Source organism: Lepisosteus oculatus, chromosome 18 (assembly GCF_040954835.1).
Source record: "Lepisosteus oculatus isolate fLepOcu1 chromosome 18, fLepOcu1.hap2, whole genome shotgun sequence".
NCBI lineage: Eukaryota > Metazoa > Chordata > Actinopteri > Semionotiformes > Lepisosteidae > Lepisosteus > Lepisosteus oculatus.
In genome coordinates, this window is record NC_090713.1 from 21,649,213 (window position 1) to 21,670,021 (window position 20,809).

General features: G+C 63.0%; 2 protein-coding genes across 7 annotated transcripts in view; one reads left to right on the top strand and one right to left on the bottom strand.

The window, feature by feature from the left end:
- zfta (zinc finger translocation associated) overlaps window positions 1–2,397 on the bottom strand; it is an 8,205-nt gene extending 5,808 nt beyond the window's left edge. The window contains exons 1-3 of one of the 2 annotated variants that reach the window (XM_069180525.1): window positions 1,984–2,397; window positions 1,719–1,850; window positions 227–703 (exon numbers count right to left, since the gene is read on the bottom strand). In XM_069180525.1, the coding sequence (XP_069036626.1) occupies window positions 227–703; window positions 1,719–1,845 (604 nt within the window). In that variant the 5' untranslated portion in view covers window positions 1,846–1,850; window positions 1,984–2,397. Of the gene's footprint in view, window positions 1–226; window positions 704–1,718 lie in introns of both variants that reach the window. The other variant, XM_069180524.1, reaches the window with a different exon arrangement.
- Window positions 2,398–4,094: 1,697 nt separating this feature from the next.
- On the top strand, window positions 4,095–20,766 carry LOC107075885 (collagen alpha-1(I) chain). 5 transcript variants are annotated; one of them, XR_011182381.1, is made up of 9 exons: window positions 4,097–5,070; window positions 6,246–9,215; window positions 9,474–10,172; window positions 10,965–11,023; window positions 11,186–11,247; window positions 11,980–12,327; window positions 13,277–13,384; window positions 13,926–14,752; window positions 18,643–20,766. XR_011182381.1 is itself a non-coding variant. In XM_069180193.1 (8 exons), the coding sequence occupies exons 2-8, from the start codon at window positions 6,456–6,458 to the stop codon at window positions 18,705–18,707; spliced, it is 4,101 nt and encodes a 1,366-aa protein (XP_069036294.1). In that variant the 5' UTR covers window positions 4,095–5,070; window positions 6,246–6,455; the 3' UTR covers window positions 18,708–20,766. The 5 variants fall into 5 exon arrangements, 3 of the variants coding, with proteins under 3 accessions (XP_069036294.1, XP_069036296.1, XP_069036295.1); XR_011182380.1 differs by lacking the exon at window positions 18,643–20,766 and adding an exon at window positions 16,469–17,658; XM_069180193.1 differs by lacking the exon at window positions 13,926–14,752 and having other exon boundaries at window positions 4,095–5,070.
- Window positions 20,767–20,809: the final 43 nt, after the last annotated feature.

The following is a 20,809-nucleotide window of genomic DNA, read 5'->3' on the forward strand; positions in this document are numbered from 1 at the left end:
CCGCCCCCCTGCGTGTAACACGGCCTTAACTCCAGGATCTCATCCAGGAGTTCCACGACGGGGGCCAGGGTACCGGCTTCAACCCCATGACTGGGGCAACAGAGCCCCACGCTCCCGCCACCCTTTGCGTAAAGGGGCGCGTGTAGATTTCAACCTCCTCCCTCCCCCCCCCTAACCTAGGCTCAAGCCAACGGGGAGCCCCCCAGAGCCACCCGCCCCAGCTCACCTGCGGACCTCCGCGCGCAGTCCAGCACCCCGCCCCGGGCCGCCCCGCCCCCCCCCGCCCCGGGGCTGGAGCAGCGCGGCCGGCGGCCCCCCTCCAGGGACAGGTGGCTCTCCCAGCCGGAGCGGATGACCTCCTTGTCGGCGGGGCTCCAGAGCAGCGAGTCGGGGTGCCGCTGGCGGATGTGGCGCTTGATGGTGCTGAGCTTGAGGGTGGCCAGCGCGCTGCCGCAGACCATGCAGATCATGCCGTGGCTCGGCGGGTCGAAGTCCATCAGGTACTCGCTGCGCCAGTACTCGTGGTAGTAGCGCCGGTGGTCCCGGCCCGGGATCCGGCTCCGGCCCGGCCGGGAGGCCCGCTCCTCGCGCGGGTCGGCCGGCTGCTGGCGGGCCGCGGGGGAGTCCGGGGGGCTCCAGCAGGGGGGGCCCGGCCCGCCACCCCCATCCGGATCTCCCTCGTCACCGTTGGCCGAGATCTCGTCTGTCGGGGAGAGCGAGGGGGGGGGGGACAGGTGAGACCGTTTCGGACCTGCCGGGACTCGAACCCGGGATCGGGTCCTTTTCCGACGCCTCCCTCAATCCCCGCACTCGCGGGGGGGTCGCTGGGCGAGCGTCACCCCGAGACGGAGAGAAAAGACACCTTTCTTTTTGGTTCTGGGCTCCCAAATTCTGCGCTCGATTCTTTTTTGTTTGCCCGTTTCTAGAATAATACTCCGGACACCCCTAGAGCGCCTTTCTGGACCCCCCACTCAGAGCCCTGTACGGGTCAGGGGGGGATCCCCTCCACCCCCAGCAGCGCGTACCCCCCCCCCCCGCCGATACCGCCTGCAAAGCTGAAGCCTGGACAGGCCGCGCGGGTTATTAATGCACCAAGAATGGGGAGAACCAAGCATTTCGGGGGAACCCCGACGGACGTCCGGGTTCACGTTGATTCTCGTGGGGTACCTGGGCACAGCGCAGAGCCCTCCTGCGGGTTTTCCCTCACGCGACAACAGAGGGCATGAAGGGTGACACAAGATCTGTGAGACAATGTCAGATCATGTGGCCTGTTTCTATCCCAGGGGTCCCCCAACCCTGGCACTGGGGAGCCCCCCCAATTACAGCAGCGCCCATTTCTACAGATCGGCAACACCTCCCCCAGGCGGAGCCCGATCTGTTCCCTTCAGAAGGCCCCGAAACCGGGTGACCATTCATAGGCGCCCCCAATCTTTAGATAGAACCGGGGGACCCCTGTCGTGACCCCCCTCACGGCACCGCCGCGTGTGACCAGGCTGCAATTGCGGGCGATACCGGTTTCGACCGCCAGGTGGGGGTCGCGGCTCGCTTTCCGCAGCCGGAAAGCATGGGATCATTTTTTTTTTTTTTCCGCCTTTGTCTGTGGGGCCAGAGCACGAGAGGAAAGGGGGACACGCTTCTCGCAGGGCTGTCGCACAGAGACGGGGGGGGGAGGACGGGCGGAAACAGAAAACGACGCGACAGCAGGACGACACCTTTACCTCCCGAGTCCGTCTGCGGCTCGCCGCGCCTTCGCCTGCTCCCGTCCTCCTCGCTGCTTATTATTAATGAGGGGGAGCCAGCCTGGGGCTCGGCGGAGGCTCCTTCCCCGTCTTCGCGCTCTGCCATTGCGCCTTCAAAAGGACAGAGAGAGAGAGAGGGCGAGAGACGGGGCTGCGTCGCTATCCCTCGCCGGACAGCTACTTGCAAAGCTGTTCAAGAAAAATCAAATCAAACCGGCTCTGTTAAAGCGCTGCTGTCTCGTACCCCTACTCCCATACCCCTCCTCCTCCTCCTCTTCCTTCTTCTTCTCCTTCTCCTCCTTGTCCGGCCGTCCCTTCCCGAAACACGGGAGCCGGCTAAACTTTTAAGAAATGACACACGCGTTGGGCCCCCCGGTACCGCTCGGAGCGGGACCTGGGCCGGGGCGGGCGGTCGGAGCGGTGCAGCGGCTTCTCGGCCGGGCGTGTGCGAGAGCCACCGCGACTCTGCTGGGTGGGGGGGCCTGGCCAGGGGCCCCTGGGGCTCCTTTAGGGGCTCCTGGGTAAATTTAAAGAGACAGCGCGGTGCCTTCCGGACGGCGTGCGCCGGTGCAGCGAGGGGGCGCGCCGCCGCCGCCCGATCCAGTTCGCTCGGCGAGGGCTGGTCTGTCCGTCTGTCACGTCCATTTTTCCTCGCCCCCCCCCCCCCCCAAAAAAAAAAATTTCCGCGCGCTGCTTGATTCGAAGTAAAGTGGGCGGTTGCGCGTGTGCGTGGGGGGCGCTCTGTGTCTTTTCTCGCTCGCGTACCTGCCGAAGACAGAAAGGCTCCCCCCCCCACACACACACACCCCACGCGTGAACGTCGAAGGTGTCGGGCTCGAAGCAAGAAGGGCGATGGGGCGACTCGACCCACGCACACGCGTGTTCGCGCGACCGCCGTGCGGGCTTCCGTACGGCTCCAATCGGGTGGAGGGGAGGCGAATCCATCTGCGCCTTATCAGTTAATGTCTTATTCCCCCGTCCTGTGCGCAAGGGCACGGGAGGAAATGTTTCTCTGCAGGTGCGCGGTGATCCGAAGGCATTCACTGTTAGGACTCGCCAAAATAAACACAAATACACAACAGCTGCAGCAAGTGCAACATCATACAACTTAAAATAAGAGACGTCAGCGTGAGAAGAGAAAAAACAAAACCCCCTTCGGCCTGAGAGCTCAGTAATCTGACACCCGAGACAGCGAGGTGTAAAAGTGTCCACTACAGAGCGGAGCTGCGCCCCAGCGATGGACTACTGGGCTGACCTGATCACCCTGGACGCCAGACTGCGTCGCTCTGCGGTCTGCCCAGGAGGGGGTGCTGTAAGCGCGACCTCGACTTCGGTGACCCATGGAGAGGCGCGCACACGTTTTCATATATATGACCCAGCAGCCATATAATAATAATAATAATAATAATAATAATAATTGCTTACACTTATATAGCGCTTTTCTGGACACTCCACTCAAAGAGCTTTACAGGTAATGGGGATCCCCCCCACCCCCAGCAGTGTGCAGCCCCACCTGGATGATGCGATGGCAGCCATAGTGCGCCAGAACGCTCACCACACATCAGCTCTCAGTGGGGAGGAGAGCAGAGTGATGGAGCCAGTTCAGAGAGGGTGGTTATTAGGAGGCCATGATTAGTAAGGGCCAATGGGAAATTTGGCCAGGACACTGGGGTAACACCCCTACTCTTCTCGAGAAACACCCTGGGATTTTTAATGACCACAGAGAGTCAGGACCTCGGTTTTACGTCTCATCCGAAGGACGGCGCCTGTTTTCAGTCTAGTGTCCCCGTCACCATACTGGGGCATTAAGACCCACACAGACTGCAGGGTGAGCGCCCCCTGCTGGCCCCACTCACACCTCTTCCAGCAGCAACCATATCGCTCTGCAGCTCACCGCTGGAGCCCAGCAGGTGTGAGCCTGGCCAGTGCCTGGAGGGGAGACTCCTGGGAAAGCTGAGGCTGCTGCTGGAAGAGGTGTTAGTGGGGCCAGTAGGGGGCGCTCACCCTGCAGTCTGTGTGGGTCCTGATGCCCCAGTATAGTGACGGGGGACACTAGACTGTAAAAAAGGTCCTGACTCTCTGTGGTCATTAAAAACCCCAGGGTGTTTCTCGAGAAGAGTAGGGGTGTTACCCCAGTGTCCTGGCCCAATTCCCCCCTGGCCTTGACCCATCATGGCCTCCTGATAACCCCCCTCTCTGAACTGGCTCCATCACTCTGAGAGCTGGTGTGTGGGGAGCGGACTGGCGCCTCATCCAGGTGGGGGTACACACTGGTGGGGGTGGAGGGGATCCCCAAGACCTGTACAGAGCTCTGAGTGGAGGTTCCAGGAAAGAGCTATAGAAGTGTCAGCCCATCTCCTCCGCTTTTAAACAAACGAGGAAGTGTAAATGCTCTGATCGAGACAGGGCTGCGGTCACGGCCATCCCCGCTCTCCAGCGTGTGTTGCGGCACGAAGAGAAGTCCCGCCCCCCCTTACCCCCGGAAAAGCGACGCAACTTCCTCAATGGCGACGTGTGATGACGTCAGGGGTCTCAGCCCCCCCTCCGTCCCGCACGGAAGGGAGAACGGAGGTGACGTCAGTCCGCCGGGCTCTCTCTTTAGTCTTCGAAGACGCAGGGGGAGGAGGGGAGAGACACCCCGTTTATCAAACCAGCTATGGGACCTAACACAGGAACAGCCGGGCCCCGGTTCCCCTCACCACAGGCCCTGCGCCTGGGAATAAAATAGTGAGTTTGTGGCCAGAGCGATGTCCAGCTGTGACCAGTGAGAACAGCCCGATTATGGGTTCGGAGAAAGCGACGAATGAATAAAGGGAGGAAGACACATTAAGAAAAAGAAAACAGAACGAAGACGAGCCCTGTATGAGAACGTAGAGAAAAAAAAAATCAGCTTTATGCTGAGTTTTGAGCCCCGTGCCGGTCGCTCTTTCAACAGACTTTTTTTTTGTAATCTCATGCATTTTCCTTGCGGGAGGCGACACGACCGCCACACTTCTCCAGCGTTCATGTCCCGGAGTCCTTGTGTCTCCCCCCCCCCCCAAAAAATAAAATAAAATAAAAAGAAACCCCAGACGCACGCCTGCTCTCTGCGGGGCTCCTGCGCCTTTAAGAAGCCCTGTCCCCCGTCCACGCGCCGCTGCGCATCCGCCAGGTCCTACATCCTGGTTCTTCTCTCGCCCGTTGTCAAGGCAGCGGCGGAAGAGGGAGGGCGGGCTGGCTGGCTGGTGGGGCACGTCGCTACCCTGTCCCGACTTGTAAACACTGTCCGAGCGGTGACAAAAGTGCGCCGGGAAAGTTAGATGGTAACTACCCCCACCCCCCCCGCCCCCAGGTAACGACGCCCGCATGCTTTTATCAACTCCGTTGTTGTTGTGTTTTTGTGTGTGTGTGTGTGCCGTTCCGTCGTCCGCCGTGCTCCGCCTGTGCTGGTTGTAAAAAAAAAAAAGAAGAAGAAGAGAGACCAGCCCCACACACACACACGCACAGGCAGTCGTCAGGCGGAGTGTGGACAGAGTAGGAAGAGGCTGTCCATTGTGGGAGAGAGAGGGAGAGAAGAGACACATCGGAGCGCACAATCCTTCCGAAATGTCGCTTGCCCGGGGGCCGCGGCCGCTACACCTCCACAGCCCGACGGCCGCTAGTTAACGTGGGCCATTTCCGCCACTGGGGGGGGGGACACCGTCAAGCGAGGGGCTCGATCAAAGAGAAAATGGCTTACGAGGGAGAATTCGCCCGTGCTAGGCGCAGGGACGGGACTTTAAAGAGACAGTAACGTCTTTTTTTGTGTGTGTGTGTGTGTTTTGTTGCGTTCGCCGCATTCACAGTCCCGGGCCCGAGCGGAACCGGTGCTTCTCGTCCACTCAAACAGGGTTCAACCGCGAGTGTAAGTCTCCATTGTTACAACCCCCCCCCACACCGTGTTTCATATTCCTGAATGGGAGCGGTGCGCTAGGATAGGTAGCTGAGCGTCTTCCACCCGTGGGGAGGCGGGGGAGTTGAACGGGCTCCTCCGTGGGCTGGAGACTGCCGCAGATTCGGCTCCACAGCTCGGGCCTGTGAAGCTGGACTGTCCTGGGGTCAATCTGAGCCCCCTCCCCCCCCCCCCCCCCGCCACGATAATAGGGCCGGGCGTCTAGTTCAGTCTTGGCAAAGTCACAAAGAACCAGCCGAACAACAAAACGACAAGAGGCAGGGGTGGATAAGCGTGTGCCGTAACCCCCGTGACCTGCCCCGGTGGGCTCGGACGTCTCGGTACACGGTGGGGGACTAGCGGGCAGGAAGGGCGTCTCCGTGCGCTGGGTTCGGAATCGGTTCCGGTTCTGTTCCTAGAACGTTCCTGGGGGAAACCTGGGAAGACCGGCCGAGAGTGTGTGTGTGTGCGCGTCAGCGGGGGGCTGCAGAGGGCTCCCCTCCCCCTCCGGCGCCGGGGCCGCCCGGTGTTGGCGTGATCCCCCGGTTCGGGCGTTCCCTTGACCGCGATCCTCCCCGGCTGTCTTGCCCCGCCAGGATCGGAGGGACGCCGCTCGAGCCTCCGAGACGAGACGACGCCGACGACGACGACGACGCTGCCGCCGCCACCGAGAGCGATGAGGCGCCCGTCCTTCCCAGCAGGCCTCGCTCCCTAGCGCTTTCCGTCCTGCCCGGGGCGGGAAGAGGGATGCGCGCCGGCTCCGGCCCGGAGCACCGGAACCGACCCGCTCCGGCAGGGGAGACAGGATGCAGAGCCCCCTGAGTAAGGGGTGGGGCGGCGGCGGCGGCGGCCGGGCCCAGCGGTACCGCCCAGCCTCGGAGTTCGACGAGGCCACGCTGGCCAAGAAGAGGGAGTACTGGAGGACCAAGAAGAGGGAGCAGAGGGCCAAGGAGCGGAGCGGGCCCGCGCGGCCCGGCACCGGCGATCTCCCGGCCGCGCCGGCGCCGTCCCCGCCCCTCGCTCCCGGGCCGCCCGCGGACGAGGGGCTGGGCGCCGAGTGGTCCTGCCAGATGGACCCCCAGGGGCCCACGAGCGACGCCGCCGCCGGGCTCTGCGACGTGCTGGTCAGCCCGTCCTTCTTCGACGTGCTGGACCTGGACGAGCTGCCAGACGGCGAGGCGCCCGCGCCGGGTCCCTGGGGCGCCCGGCTCTCGGCGTCGCCGGTCGCCGCGGAGCCCCAGCTCGGGGGCGGGCTCCAGGGCGGCGGCGCCTGGGCGGGGGGGCCGCCCGACGGGCCCCCGCCCCCCCTGGACCCGCCCGCGCCCCCAGCGCCCGCCCGCGCCAGGAGGCCGGCCGCGCCGCAGCACAAGGAGCGCTGGTTCCAGCGGCTCAAGCTGAATAAGATCCTGCCCCAGTTCCCCCGGGCCTGCCTGGGGCCGCCGGACGAGCAGAGGAAGCCGGCGCTGCGGCTGAAGTTCACCCGCGTGCCCCAGCGGCTGGGCGCGGACTGCTGGGACCTGCAGGCCGCGGGACCGGGCCGGGACAGGCCGCCGCCCGAGCCCAGGCCCAACGGGGCCGCGGCCGCCTGCCCCCCGGGGAAAGGCCACCCCCAGGCTCAGGACAACGGGGCGCCCCCCTGCGGCGCGGGGCTCCCCCGCCTCCGGATCCCCCCGGACGTGGCCGACGGGGTGAGGGTCAACGCCGGAGCCCGGGGGGCGGCGCCGGAGACGGAGGACGAGAGGGTGGCCCGGCGCCGGGAGTACTGGCGCCTCAAGAAGCGGGAGCAGAGGGCCAAGGTTCTGGCCCGGGCCCGGGAGAGCTGCTGGAGGCCGGACACCCCGCCGCCGCCCCAGCCGGGCCCCCAGCCCGGTCAGCCCGGCCTGCAGGGGAGCCGGAAAGGGCGGCGGGTTTCGGGGAAGGCCCCCCGGCGCCCCCCGGCGAGCGTCCCGGTCAAACAGGAGCCGGCCGGCCCGTCCGCGAGGGCGGGGGACGCGCTCCGTCTCGGGGGCGCGGGGCTGCTGGCGGAGGCGGCGCCGGGGGTCGGATACGCGGCGGCCCACTTCTCCCGGGCCCCCTCGCCCGGCGCGCGGGCCGCCCTGTGGCGCCAGAAGAGGGCGGCGGGCGCGTGCCAGCCGGCGGCTCTCGGGGCCGACCCCCGCGGCGGCCCGCTGGCGTTGGCGGCGCAGCAGCAGCTGGAGGAGGAGAGGATGGCCCGCCGCCGGGAGTACTGGCGCGTCAAGAAGCGCGAGCAGCGGGCCAAGCTGTCCGCCGAGGCCCGGGCGCGCATGAAGGAGCGCGACGCCCACCTGCGCCGGGTCAAGCGCTACCAGACCATCCTGGGCGAGATGCGCCGCGGCCGGCTGCAGCCCGCCGGGGGGCGCCGCCCTCTGGAGGGCCTGGCGGCCGGGGACGGCGAGCTCATCGGGGGGTTCATCAAGGAGGACGGCACCGTGACGGCCAGCATCGCGCCGCCGCCCGCCCTCTTCGAGGCGAAGCACGACGTCTTCAACGGGCAGGGGTGTCACGCCGGGCCCCGTTTCCGCCCCTCCGCGCCCCCCCGCCCCGGCCCCCCCGGGCAGGCCGCTTCTCCCCCCGGCGAGACCAGAGCCGCGCTCCGCGGCAGCCCGGACCGGCTTCCACCCGCGGCGCGGCGGCCCCTGCCCGACTTCCATCCCCCCCAGGAGACGCCGGCGGGCGCCGCGGGGCTTGGCGTCACTGGGCCGCGGCCCGTGCCAGCGCCGGCGACCACCAACGAGGAGCGGATGGCCAGGAAGCGGGAGTACTGGCGCGTCAAGAAGCGCGAGCAGAGGGCGAAGCGCGCCGCCCAGGCCCGCCGGGCCTTCCTGCCGTGGAGGCTGGACCCCGCCAGGCCGCCGGGCCGCTGCGCGTCCTGGGTCGCGGTTGGGCCGGCGGCGGTGGCGGCGGCGGCGGCGGCGGCGGCTCGGGCCGGCAGAATCGCGCCCCGCGCGGGCTTCCTCCCCGCCAGGCAGGCGCCGAAGTTGAAGCCCCCGCAGGCCAGGGTCAAGCGGGAGAGGGACCGGTCCTCCGGCACGGAGTCGGCGCACGTCCAGACGAGCCCGGCCGAACCGCAGATCAAGCAGCAGCCGCCGGACGAGGAGCCGGGCCCTGGGGAGGAGGGGGCCGCGATTGAGATGTCCCCCGCCGCGCCCCATGGGCCGCACCCCAAAGACGAGGGGCGCGCGCTGACGCCGGAGAGCCAGCGGGACGGGCCGAGCCCCGCCCCCCGGGCCCCGCCGGCGCAGGTGCGGGATGGAGCGGAACCGACCCCTCCTCCTCCTCCTCCTCCTCCTCCTCTCCCTCCGGCGGCGGGGAGGCCCCAGAGGAACCGCGCCACGAATCGGCTCCGGTCCTGCTGCGGGCCCGGGCCCCCGGGGGGCCCCGCGCCGGGCCGGGCCCGCCCCGATCTGGCGGAGGAGCTGCGGCAGAGGAAGAGGGCGTACTGGCGGGTGATGAAGCAGGAGCAGAGGGCGCGCAAGGCGGCGCGGGACCGGGAGCTGAGGAGGCTGAGGGAGCACGCCGGGGGCCACGCCGCCGGGGGCCTCCAGGTAAGGAGCGTCACTCCCAGATGATACCAGCCAGCCACCCCTTTTCCAGCTGCTTGTTGGGGTTCGGGGTCGCGGAGTCTGTTTGGCGTCCCGCCCGGGGCGTACCCCGCTGTGCGCCCTCCGCCGGGCTCCCCGACCCCGAATCGGACGAGGCGGTCGGGAAACGGGGTGGGTTTTGCTCGCGAGGCGAATGGAAGGCCGAACGCGGTGGTGCTGCAGTGGGACCGACCCTGTCCGTCTGGATCCTCTGTCCCGCAGGGCCTGGGCGCGTTCGGGACCGACCGGCCGGCGCCCCCGTTCCCGGACACCCCCGGCCCCTTCCCAGCTGCCCGGCTGGCGGGGGGGCCCGGCGATCCCGGAGGGAGGACCCCGGAGGACCCCGAGGGACTGCTTCCTGCGGGTCGGCAGGGGGTCAGCCGCCTCAAGTCGGCGGACTCGACGGAGGAGCTCCTTGCCCTCTCCGTCCCGGGGCGGGAGACCCCGAACGGGACCGCTGACCCACCCCTGCGGGGGGCACCGCCGTCACCTCCTCCGCTGACCCCCAACGCAGCCGAGCCGGACCCCGACCCCCCGTCCCCCCGGTCCCCCGGGGTTCAGAGGTGGCAGGAGAGGTCCCCCTCCGGGGACGAGCCCTCGCCGCCACCGGCACCATCTCTTCCTCCTCCTCCTCCTCCCCCTCCGTCGGCGGGGAGGCCCCAGAGGACCCGCGCCACCGCCAAGCGGGCCGAGTCCTGCTGCGGGCCCGGGCCCCCGGGGGGCCCCGCGCCGGGCCGGGCCCGCCCCGATCTGGCGGAGGAGCTGCGGCAGAGGAAGAGGGCGTACTGGCGGGTGAAGAAGCAGGAGCAGAGGGCCCGCAAGGCGGCGCGGGACCGGGAGCTGAGGCGGCGCGGCGGGGCGGAGCCGGCCGGCGGCTGGGGCCCCGCGGAGTCCCCGCCCCCCGGGGCCCGCGGCCAGACGGTAATCCCCGAGCTGCGCTCCCGAGCGCGTCTGCCGTCGTACTCCCAGACCCGGCCGGAGAGGCGCCCGTCCGCCGCGTTCAGGCAGAAGGGTTCAGGCAGAGCCGCGGCTCGCGGGGGCGTCAATCCGTCATCGTCCGGGCGGGAGGTCCGCACTCGGGCCGCGAAGGAACAAGTCGCGGTCGTTATTCCTGGGTTTGTTTTCAGGCTCCACAGCCGAAACGTTGCGGTTCCTGTCTTCTCTTTCCGGCCTGGAATTAACCTGCGCTTGTTCACCGTTAAAACGAGGCCCCGACTCCCTCCGGCCTCTCTCTCTCTCTGCGCTCCCGTTAAAACGGGGCTGGTGGCGGGGGTCTGGGATAGCTGCCCCCCTCCTTCCTTGATCCCGTGGATTTTTTCCAGCTTGCCGTGCGGGAAGCCCGGCCTCGCTGTTTCCACTCCCTGCAGCCAGAACAGAGCCCCGAAGAAGGCTCCACGGCCGAAACGTTGTGTTCTCTTTCTTTTCGTTTTTTCGGCATGGAATAAACCTGTTACTTGTTCCTCTGCAGCCTACGCCTGCTGACGCAGCTGCCCACCTGAACCTCTAATAGATGATACTCCCGTTGATATCGTTCGGGTTTTTTTGCGGTGCGACGATGATCAGTGATAACTGGTGAAAGATTTTGTGGGGGGTTTAGCTGTCCCTCGCGACGGATCGTGTTCTCATGAATGTTGCGTTGCTCAATGGCGTTGCGCGCGGGCAGCGGCGTGCCTCTCGGAGCCTTGACCAGGCCTGTGTCTTGTGTGTTCGAAGGGGGAGCCCTCACCCCAGTGGCTGGACTGCAGCGACGGAGAGGCGCAGATCCTGCACAGGTGAGGAACTCCGAGACTTGAGAACCGCGGGGGGGGGAGACTCCCCAGCCTCGCGCCAAGCCGACCTGGGGGGGGCGGGGGGAGGGGGCGCGCAGGAGTCGGGGCGGAGGGCAGGGCGGTTTCTCCTGCCCGCCCCTGACTGTGCGCTGTTCTGCTCCCCAGCGGGTCGCCGGAGACCAGCCCCCGGATCGGGCCGGACGGCGGGACCACCTTCAGGGCGAAAGGTACGGTGTGCCGGCAGGGCAGAACCGAAGTTTCACCAGACCGATTCTGTGAGTTTTTGGCAATGTAGGAGGCTTTAACCCTCACCTGAGTGCCATCCGTACGCCGTGTCCGTGTGATCTTCTCTGGTCCGGACTACAGAGCCTAGGTGCCTTCCGTGAGGTCTGTGTGCGACAGGGCCTGCGGGCCAGGAAACCCTCCCCAGCCCAGCGTGACAAGGGACAGCCAAACCTGCCCTGTCACACGGTGACCAGGGCTGACCACACTGTCCCCAGTGAGGTCAAAAGGGCAGCTTTCGAAAAAACTTGGGTTGAAAACCACAGAAACAAACCGATAACCGGCGCCGAGGTGGACACTGGCGCCTCTCGGACGGGACGGGCCCGTGCGCGGGTGTTTGGCTGGGAGGCGCGGGTTCAGGGATGTGTGCAAGTGATGTCACGTCCTGCCTCCCTCAATGCCCGCTCTTCTCCCAGTGATGTCACTTCCTGCCTCCCCCAATGGCCCGCTCTTCTCCCGGTGATGTCACTTCCTGCCTCCCCCAGTGGCCCGCTCTTCTCCCGGTGATGTCACTTCCTGCCTCCCCCAATGGCCCGCTCTTCTCCCGGTGATGTCACTTCCTGCCTCCCTCAATGCCCGCTCTTCTCCCGGTGATGTCACTTCCTGCCTCCCCCAATGGCCCGCTCTTCTCCCGGTGATGTCACTTCCTGCCTCCCTCAGTGTCCTCTCTTCTGCAGACAGAAGCGCAGCAGGCAGACCCCCAGAGGCCCACCCGGGGCCGCCCTCTCCGCGGCCCCTCTCCGAGGGGGGTGGCAGCGGCGTGCCGGACTCGGAGGCCGAGTGGAGGGCCCTGTTCCTCATGGACTACGACCCCCTGAACCAGCTGCTGGTGTGCATGGTGTGCGGGGAGCTGCAGCACTCCCAGAGCGCGGAGGGGGCGCGGTGCCACATCGAGGAGGCCCACCCGGACTCCCTGGGCCTCTCCGCCCAAGACAGGAACCGCATCCTGGCCGCCTGGGACGAGCAGGTGTCCCTGAGGGAGCGCTTCTTCACCAGCCAGCTACAGCAGCACCAGGCCAGGCCAGGTATCGTGCACACGGGCGGGGCGGGGGGGGGGGGTACGCTTTCACAAGAGACCCCACCCAAAAGGACAGAGGGTCCAGAGCCACAGCCCTGGTGCAGTTGTAACAGAGGCTCCAGTCTCAAACGCGTGAGGAAGGTTACCAGTGAGAGCAGGCTTGCTGGGTTGCCCATAGCTAATTACTTTAACTGATTTCGCCTCACTCAGCTTAAGTTACCCGCCCCTGCTTGTTCCAGGCACCCACCGCCCTTTGTGTAAAGAAGTGCCTCAGTGTACTTCCCCTGTGTACCCTCACAGTATATCCTCGCCTTGTCGGGCCTGTTTTGCTGCTGACCCCTCGGCCCACTGGTTGCACGTGGTCAGTAATCTCTTAGGGGTTTCAATACCTGCCCATTGATCCCTGAATAGATTATTAAGTGCTTAAGCAGGAGTGGAATGGGAAGACCCTGTGGCTGTGCAGGACCAGGGCTGAAGTTGAAACAGTCGCTTCACGAGTGTTCAGGCGCTCAGAATCTTGCAGTGTGATGATTGTGAAAGGAGTGTTTGCGGACGGGGTGGTATGGCGACACAGTGGTGAGCACTGGCGCCGTGCAGCGCTGTGGGCCCTGGGTTCGGTTCCAGACCTGGGGTGCTGTCTGCGTGGAGTTTGTGTGGTCTCCCTGCCTTCTCGTAGTTTTCCCTCTTGCTTCTGCTCCATTCTGCCACTCTGTGGGACTACGTCCCGTTCACACTGGTCACACTGCGGGAGCAGGCTCTGCCCAGTAGTCGACAGCAGATCCCCTGTATTTCTGCCAGTGAGCATATAACTCCTGCTGGGTTCCTGCTCTCTGGGAGAAATCCGGGAGTATAGATTCGACAGGACTGCGGCATCCTTATTCCTGCCAAATTCCAGGCGGGTCGGAGGTTTTTTCCGAGGGGGCGAGAATCGTCGCTGACGGTGGCATCTGTTTCAGATGAGACAGAGGACCCCCCCGCCGAGATCGAAGTTCTCGTGGACTCCGATGAAGCGCCGGCCTCGAAAGACCGCCGCGCCGCGTCAAAGAACAAGTCCAAAAACACAGGTAGGAGAACCAGCAGGGGGACGAGAAAACCTCTTCTTCAGTGTAGTGCAGGAACCCTGAGGAAGACTTTTTTGCAGAAGAAGAGTTTCTTGCTTGACATGACTTGAACCCTTGCACGCCGAATCCTTAACCCTGAACCCTGCACTTTGAATCCTGAATCCTTAACCCCGAACCCTGAACTTTCAACCCTGAAGTTTGAATTCTGAATCCTTAACCCTGAACTTTCAACCCTGAACCCTGGACCTTTGAACCTTGAATCTTTAACCCTTAACCCTGAACTTTCAACCCTGAACCCTGGACCTTTGAACCTTGAATCTTTAACCCTTAACCCTGAACTTTCAACCCTGAACCCTGGACCTTGAACCACAGGTCCTCGTTGGCAGACTTTCCCTGTCCCGAGTCCGCCTGTGCTCAGATTGTCCAGGTACTCCACCACACGGTAGAAGTGCGTTGGGTATCCCTTCCGTTCCCACGAGCCCCAGCGGCGCGGCGGACGCACCCGGAAGTAAACGCCCGCTGTTCCGCTGTCTCTCCCGCGCAGATCCTCAGGGCAGGCCGCGAGGGGCGGAGGACAAGAGGCGCCGGAGGTGAGGGAGGGCTTCCAGGCGGCCAGCGGGACCGCGCGGGACCAGGGGAGTGGAGGCGCCGGGACCGGGCCAGAGCCCGGCGCCCGTCACTGTGAGCAAGACCTCGGCGCCCGGAATTCCTGCGGCAGTCCCACCAAGCCGGACTCCTCCCGTGTCCGTACACGAGGCAGGGCTACCTCATGGATAGCTCCCTCTTTGCAAACTGTGTTTGGACAAGAGCTGCATCTCTCTGGAGCCTCCCCCCACCCCCCCCCAACACTGCCCCCGTTTCAAGATCCCCTGGCAAGATCCCGTGGCTAAAAGGCGGATAACGACCTTTCTTTCATGTCCGTCGTACGCCAACGGGAGCACGGGAACATGCGATTCCGAACTCCGAACTCCGGAAATGGGATCCGCTCGGTTTTCTTCGTGACCGGAAGCCAGGAGGTGGCGCCCCCCAGGTGGGGGCGCGGAGGCGCACAGGCGCCGGCCGAAATCACCCACCCCCCTCCGAATTCACCACCGCACCCCTGACCCCCTGACGTGGATGACCACGCCCGAATCCATGATCGATCGCTCTCTGGTTTTTTTTTTAATTTCCTTGTACCAGTACGAACCCCTAATTCTGCTGGGGTGCTTTCCGTTCTGCCTGGTTTAGTCATCGGCTGTGATCGGGTGTGACTGAACCCCAGGTCCGTTTGAGTTGGCCGATGGGAGAAGTGACCGAGAGAGACGTGACCAGCTCGGACCCAGTGGCCAGAGGGCTGGATCGGACCCTGGACGAGTGCCGTGGGTGACGCAGGTCGGGCTTGTAGTTTTAAACTGCTTTTGATGGTGTGTGCGCGAGGACAAGGGGGAACGGGCCCCCAGAGGTGACGCCTGAGCTCCACGCTGGGCTGCTGCGTGGCTTTTCAGCACGTTGCTTTGCAGGGGCTGTGATGGGGCTTCGGGCTCTTTCAGTTGGAATTGTGCGCGTTTGTTTCCTTCCCTCCCGCGGTTCGGTTGCCGGTTGTCCGACGCTTATGGTGATACTCCTGGTGCTAAACGGGGGAGGAGCAGGAGCGGGTCTGCAGGTCCTCAGGCCTGCCCACTCCTGCCGCGGTGCTCCCCAGACACGCCCACCCCACTCCCCAGACACGCCCACTCCACTCCTCAGACCTGCCCACTCCTGCCGCGGTGCTCCCCAGACACGCCCACCCACTCCCCAGACACGCCCACTCCACTCCCCAGACCTGCCCACTCCTGACGCTGTGCTCCCCAGACACGCCCACTCCACTCCCCAGACCTGCCCACTCCTGACGCTGTGCTCCCCAGACACGCCCACTTGCCCAGGTCTGTTCCCCTGACACGCCCACCCCACTCCCCAGACCTCCCCACCTCCACAGGCCTGCTCCCCTGACACGCCCACCCCACTCCCCAGACCTGCCCACCTCTGCAGCTCTGTTCCCCCGACACGCCCACCCCCAATCCTCGGACACGCCCACCCCCGCAGCCCTGCTCCTCCAGCGCAGTCTCTCAGATCCGGCTGCGAGCCCGCAGGTGCCGAGGAAGGGGCGTCTGTTTTTGCTGAAAGCTGAGGGGGGCCCAGCCCAGAGGGGTCCGGGCACAGCTGGCGATGGGACGTGCCCTGAGCCTGACCCACGGTCCACCTGTCCTTCGTCCCGGAGCTCCGCATGAAACGCAGTCGGAAGGGGGTTATAAAGGCGTCGGCACGTCCCGGCCCCCCGCTCCTGTTCGAAAAGTAAAGCTGAGGGGTGTCGAGCAGCTGGGGTGATCCGATACTGCCGAGGCTTCTCCACGTGTGTCTCCGGAACACCAAGCCTTCCTTTTTTTCTATCCGGAAAACTATTTATTTAAAAACCTCGCGAACGTTCAGCTTTATTTTGTAGGTGCGCGTCCTTTATAATGAGAGCGAGGTTTTGGCAGCGGTATGGCGGGGTAGGGGAGGTCAGGGGGGGTGAGGGGTGGGGTGGGCTGGGGAACGCCCCAGAACCAGAATTCGAGCTTCCCTTGCCTCTTGAGTGGCGTGGGGTGTGGGTTGGGGTTCACTAAGCAAACCCCCCCCACTCTTTTTTTTTTTTTTATCCTGGTGCTCAAAGAGGCTGGACCCTTGGCAGAAGCCGCCTGCGAAAAAATCACTTTGAACATTTGAACCCGAGTTCCTTTGCCCCGGGACGGGGGGGTATGGATTGGCGGCCCGGGGGGCATCTCGGCTGAAACGCTGAACGCCAGGTTTAGGGGTCTCCGTCCCGCTTCCTCGCCGCGCTTGCCAGCAGTTGACTGCCGCCGATCCGTTCACCTCCCCTCCGGAGTTTGGGATGGTGAAAATGAGCCCAGGTCCGGAGAGAACCTGGTTGCGGGCCGAGCTGTGAAACCGCGGGACCCACGCGCTGCACACGGAGGGCGGGGGGGGGGCTCGGCGCCGCCCGGCGGCTCCGCTTGGCAGATTGGCGGGGAGGCGGGTGACCGGTGGTCTCGGTGGAAACAGCTGAATAGATGTTTTGCTACTTTTAAACAGGAAACAGGAAGCCCCAACTATAGTCCCATCTCAAGGGTCCCACAGCACCGGCACCCCCTTCTGTAGTGAGGCACGCGAGGGCAACTGGGGTCTCCGGCGCCCCCTCTGCGGCAGGGACTCGAACCCGCTAACCTCCCAGCGGGGGGGTATCGGCCAAGCCGGCCGATTCCCGGACCTCTGCCACCGGGGAGGCCAAACGCCTCTCCCCCTGCCCCAGGATCCCCGGATCCTTCAGCCGGATCCGACTGCCTTTCAGCCCTCCGGGCCGTCCGTTCCAGGCGGATCTGTGAGCGGAAAACCTCTCGATCCTGCTGCAGGGAGAGCGCCGGGAATTTCAGCCCCCCCCCCCCCCGAAGAATCTGCGGTCGAGAGAACGGGGAACGCGATGATCGCGCGGTGCTTTTCCGACCCGGCTCTCTGCTGCTCCCTGGTGTCCGTATAACGTCTTGTCACCTCACCGAAGCCTGGTTTTTACAAGCCAGGACGGGCCGTTCCTCTGGCTTCGAGGGAGCCAGGATGCTCCCAACTCCAGCAGGCGTGTCGCTTCCAAAGAGCCGCCCCCCCCCCCCTCCTTCCTGGTTCCCGGAACTCCAAAGCCCGGGAAGTTTTGTAGGGAGACTCGCGGAGAGATAGTCACCGTCCACCTGTCCGTCGAGATCTGACCAAAACGGCCTTTCCGAGGAGTTTCGGAAACCCAGTCCGTGTCCGAAGTCCGGAATTGAAGCCGGGTGAAGTCGCTGGCGGGATCCAGCAGGTCTCCGAGAGCCCAGCTGGGATGATGGCCGGAAGACTCCCCTCTTGTGGGCGGGACCAGGAGTCAGGACCCCCCGTTCCGGGCCTCTGTGGGGTGTCTCGTTTTGTGCCGGACGTCTTTTTTTGTGGGGTGCGTTCGTGTAGGACACGGGGGGGAGAGGGCTTGAGATTAGACCCCAGACGGGTTTGGTTGGAGAAACGTACGGGCGTATGAATGATGTAAATATTTCGGAGGGGGATTGGGGGGGGGGGGGAGATTTTAAAAGGCAAAGCGGGCTTGTCTGAGGACCTACTGTACTCTTTTTTTAATTTGTTTTTTAAATGAAGGGCTGAGGATGCGCTGTCCTCCCCGTGTTGGGGAGTTGTTGTGATTAGCAGGAGAAAATGTTCAGGTTGCTCTCCGATGACCAATAAAGCCTTTCCTGGTTTGGTTTCTTCTTCTGCTTCTTGACTTGATCTGATCCTTCGGCGTGGGGGGCGGGGACGTTACCTGGTGAATCGCAAACTACGTCACGTCCTGCGGGTTTTTAAGGGGGTCCAAGTGCCGGGTGTTGCATGCAGGCAGAAGAGACACAAACTGCCGAAAGAAACTGGGAATCGCTGGGCTCCCAGGAGGAAAACTCTGGATTTTTGTGGCGTTATTTCTATCTAGTGGGTGCTGCAGAAGCGATTAAAAAAAAAAAACCCAGCAACGTTCGGACCTATGGTCGGAGTGTTGAGTTTTAAACGAGAGAGGGTGAAGTTGAACAAAAATGCACAAGTGGGGAGCCGCTGAGGCAAACTGTGTCACATTCCGCAGCTGAAGAAGGCTCCACAGCCCGGACGGGTCTTTACTTGCTCCTTCGCAAGTCTCAGCCGGCAGCCATATCCCCCTGCAGCTCCCCACCGGCAGCCCCACTGGAGCCCAGCAGTGTGAGCCTGGCCAGTACCTGGAGGGGAGACTCCTGGGAGAGCTGAGGCTGCTGCTGGAAGAGGTGTGAGTGGGGCCAGCAGGGGGCGCTCACCCTGCGGTCTGTGTGGGTCCTAATGTCCCAGTATAGTGACGGGGACGCTAGACTGTAAACAGGCGCCGTCCTTCGGATGAGACGTAAAACCAAGGCCCTCTCTGTGGTCATTAAAAACCCCAGGGTGCTTCTCGAGAAGAGTAGGGGTGTTACCCCGGTGTCCTGGCCAAATTCCCCCCCTGGCCTTTACCCATCATGGCCTCCTAATAACCCCCCTCTCTGAACTGGCTCCATCACTCTGCTCTCCTCCCCACTGAGAGCTGGGGTGTGGGGAGCGGACTGGCGCCTCATCCAGGTGGGGGTACACACTGCTGGGGGTGGAGGGAATCCCCATGACCTGTAAAGCACTTTGAGTGGAGTGTCCAGAAAAGCGCTATATAAGTATATACGCAGTTATTATTATTTTTCTCTTTTCAGCCCGGGACGAACCTGTCCTTGTTCCTGTACAGCCTGCGCCTGCCGACGCAGTCCCCTCCCCTTGAACAGATAGAGCTGTGAAGCCAGGAGCTCACCAACACCCGGAGCAGGGTGGCCAGGTGCACTCCCGATGGAGTGGGAATTGGCTTTTTATACGCCGCAAAAAAAAACGCCACTTGTTTCATTTGAGTCTGACCGGGGCTTAACCGTTCTGCAGGGCGGGGGTGAGCTTGGCCACGGGCTAATGTTTAGCGAGTCGAGTACTTAATCTCTTAACGGATGGGACACGGTGTCAGAAGAATCTGTTAACCGGTTGAAAAGTATGAAGTCCATTTTAAAAGTAGTTTTCCCGTTGGTCCTCATCTCTCTTCAGTGGGTTACAGCACGTAACCTTAAGGGGGTGTTCTTGGTAATGTGTTCGGCTGCTGTGCGTGATGCTGGAGTCTATCCCAGCAAGCAACGGGGCACAAGGCGGGGTACACCCTGGACAGGACGCCAGTCCATCACAGGACACACACACACACACACACACACACACACACACACACACCAGGGCCAGCTTTCCCATAAGCCAATACCCACCAGCATGCCTTTGGGCTGTGAGACGCAACTCACTCAAACCCTGGCACACCATGCAAACTCCACACAGACAGCACCTCAAGCCTGGCTTTGAACCCAGGACCCCCAGCACTGCAAGGCAGAAATGCTCACCGCTGCTGCACCACCACCCTGGTGCTGATCTGTGGGAGGGGTAAAATTGAATTAAAACCCCCCCTCCCAGCAGATCATGAGTAACCCTAACAAAGAGCGTTTCATTTCTGTGCATCGACCTAAACCCAGATTAAAGAGGCTCATGCAGCTTATGTACGGATTCAAAAGGACAAGAGCTCGGGTCAGAAATGAGAGGAGGCTATTGTACCGAGCTAGCGTGCTTGATAGTAGCTCATTGACGCCCCCGGATCTCATCCAGCCCTTTCCCGAGAGAAGCTTGGGTATGGTTGGGGAAATTAGTTCCACTCTCCCACCACCTTTTGTGTAAAGAAGCCCCGGCTGTTCCAATTCAGATGCGCGAGCTTGCGCTTGGACAGCGATTGTCCATTTGCCAAAAAAAAACAATCAGTCGGATGCTGGCTGATAATTCCAGAGCAGGCTGGAGTCGGAGCTCCGCTCTCAGAGGAACAGTAACCCTGCAAGTTTGAGGGCTGAAGGAACAGTCCCAGGTCTCTATGGCTCACTAACCACGTGCGTGCCAAAAGGGACAAACCACTGAGCTCAGACGCACAAAATGACACACAAAACCATAAAACCAAGACCACAGAGGAACACGATGTTGCTAACACTACAACAGCTTCATTTCATGTCGGCTCGAGTTCACGTTAATTTTTCATTCCAGGCGCACACAAGCACACAGCGGAACGGGAGATCGGGACACGGATGCAGACAGGACACGGACACGGACATTGTAGATGGGCTACCCAAAGTGCAAAGTGCAGATAGTGCAAATTACAAGGCAAATGCATAATACACTCTACATAACACACTGGGGGGGGATTTAAACCCTGTTTCTGGAACTGGGGTGCGGGCAGGCAGATTCCAGGGTGTGGAGGAGCCCGCCAGCCTGCAGGAAGAAGCTGTTCCAGAGTTGGGGGGGGGTGGGCTGGCCCGCACGCTGCCATCTCTCTTCCCAGACGGTAGGAGGGCGCAGAGCTTGTGGGGGGAGTGGGAGGGGTCATCCGCTATACTGGAGGCCCTGTGAAAGAAGACAGAGCAAAACCCCACTGTAGGCTCTCTCTTTCCTCTTGAACTTGCCTTCAGCCATGCTTGGTCCTTCAACACAGAAAGGAGGGATCAAATCGAGACATGAATTACAGGAGGAGTGCAAGCCCCAGTTGTTTTTCTCTTTGAAACTAGTTCAAGTTTATTGTCATTATACTCATATCCAGGTATATGGTAGAACGAAATGCTATTTAGCTACTGTAGCTCTCAGATGATATGTAGTACAAAACAAAAACTAGAATACAATTGTTTAATAAAAGAAAGACAGAGACAACAGGTAGTGTGCAAAACAACCACCAGATGTGCAAGAACACACATCGACAGAGCGAAATAAAAGGATAGAAATTATGAGGAGTGAGTTTTCTGACATGACCCTTCCGCAGTTGTGAAT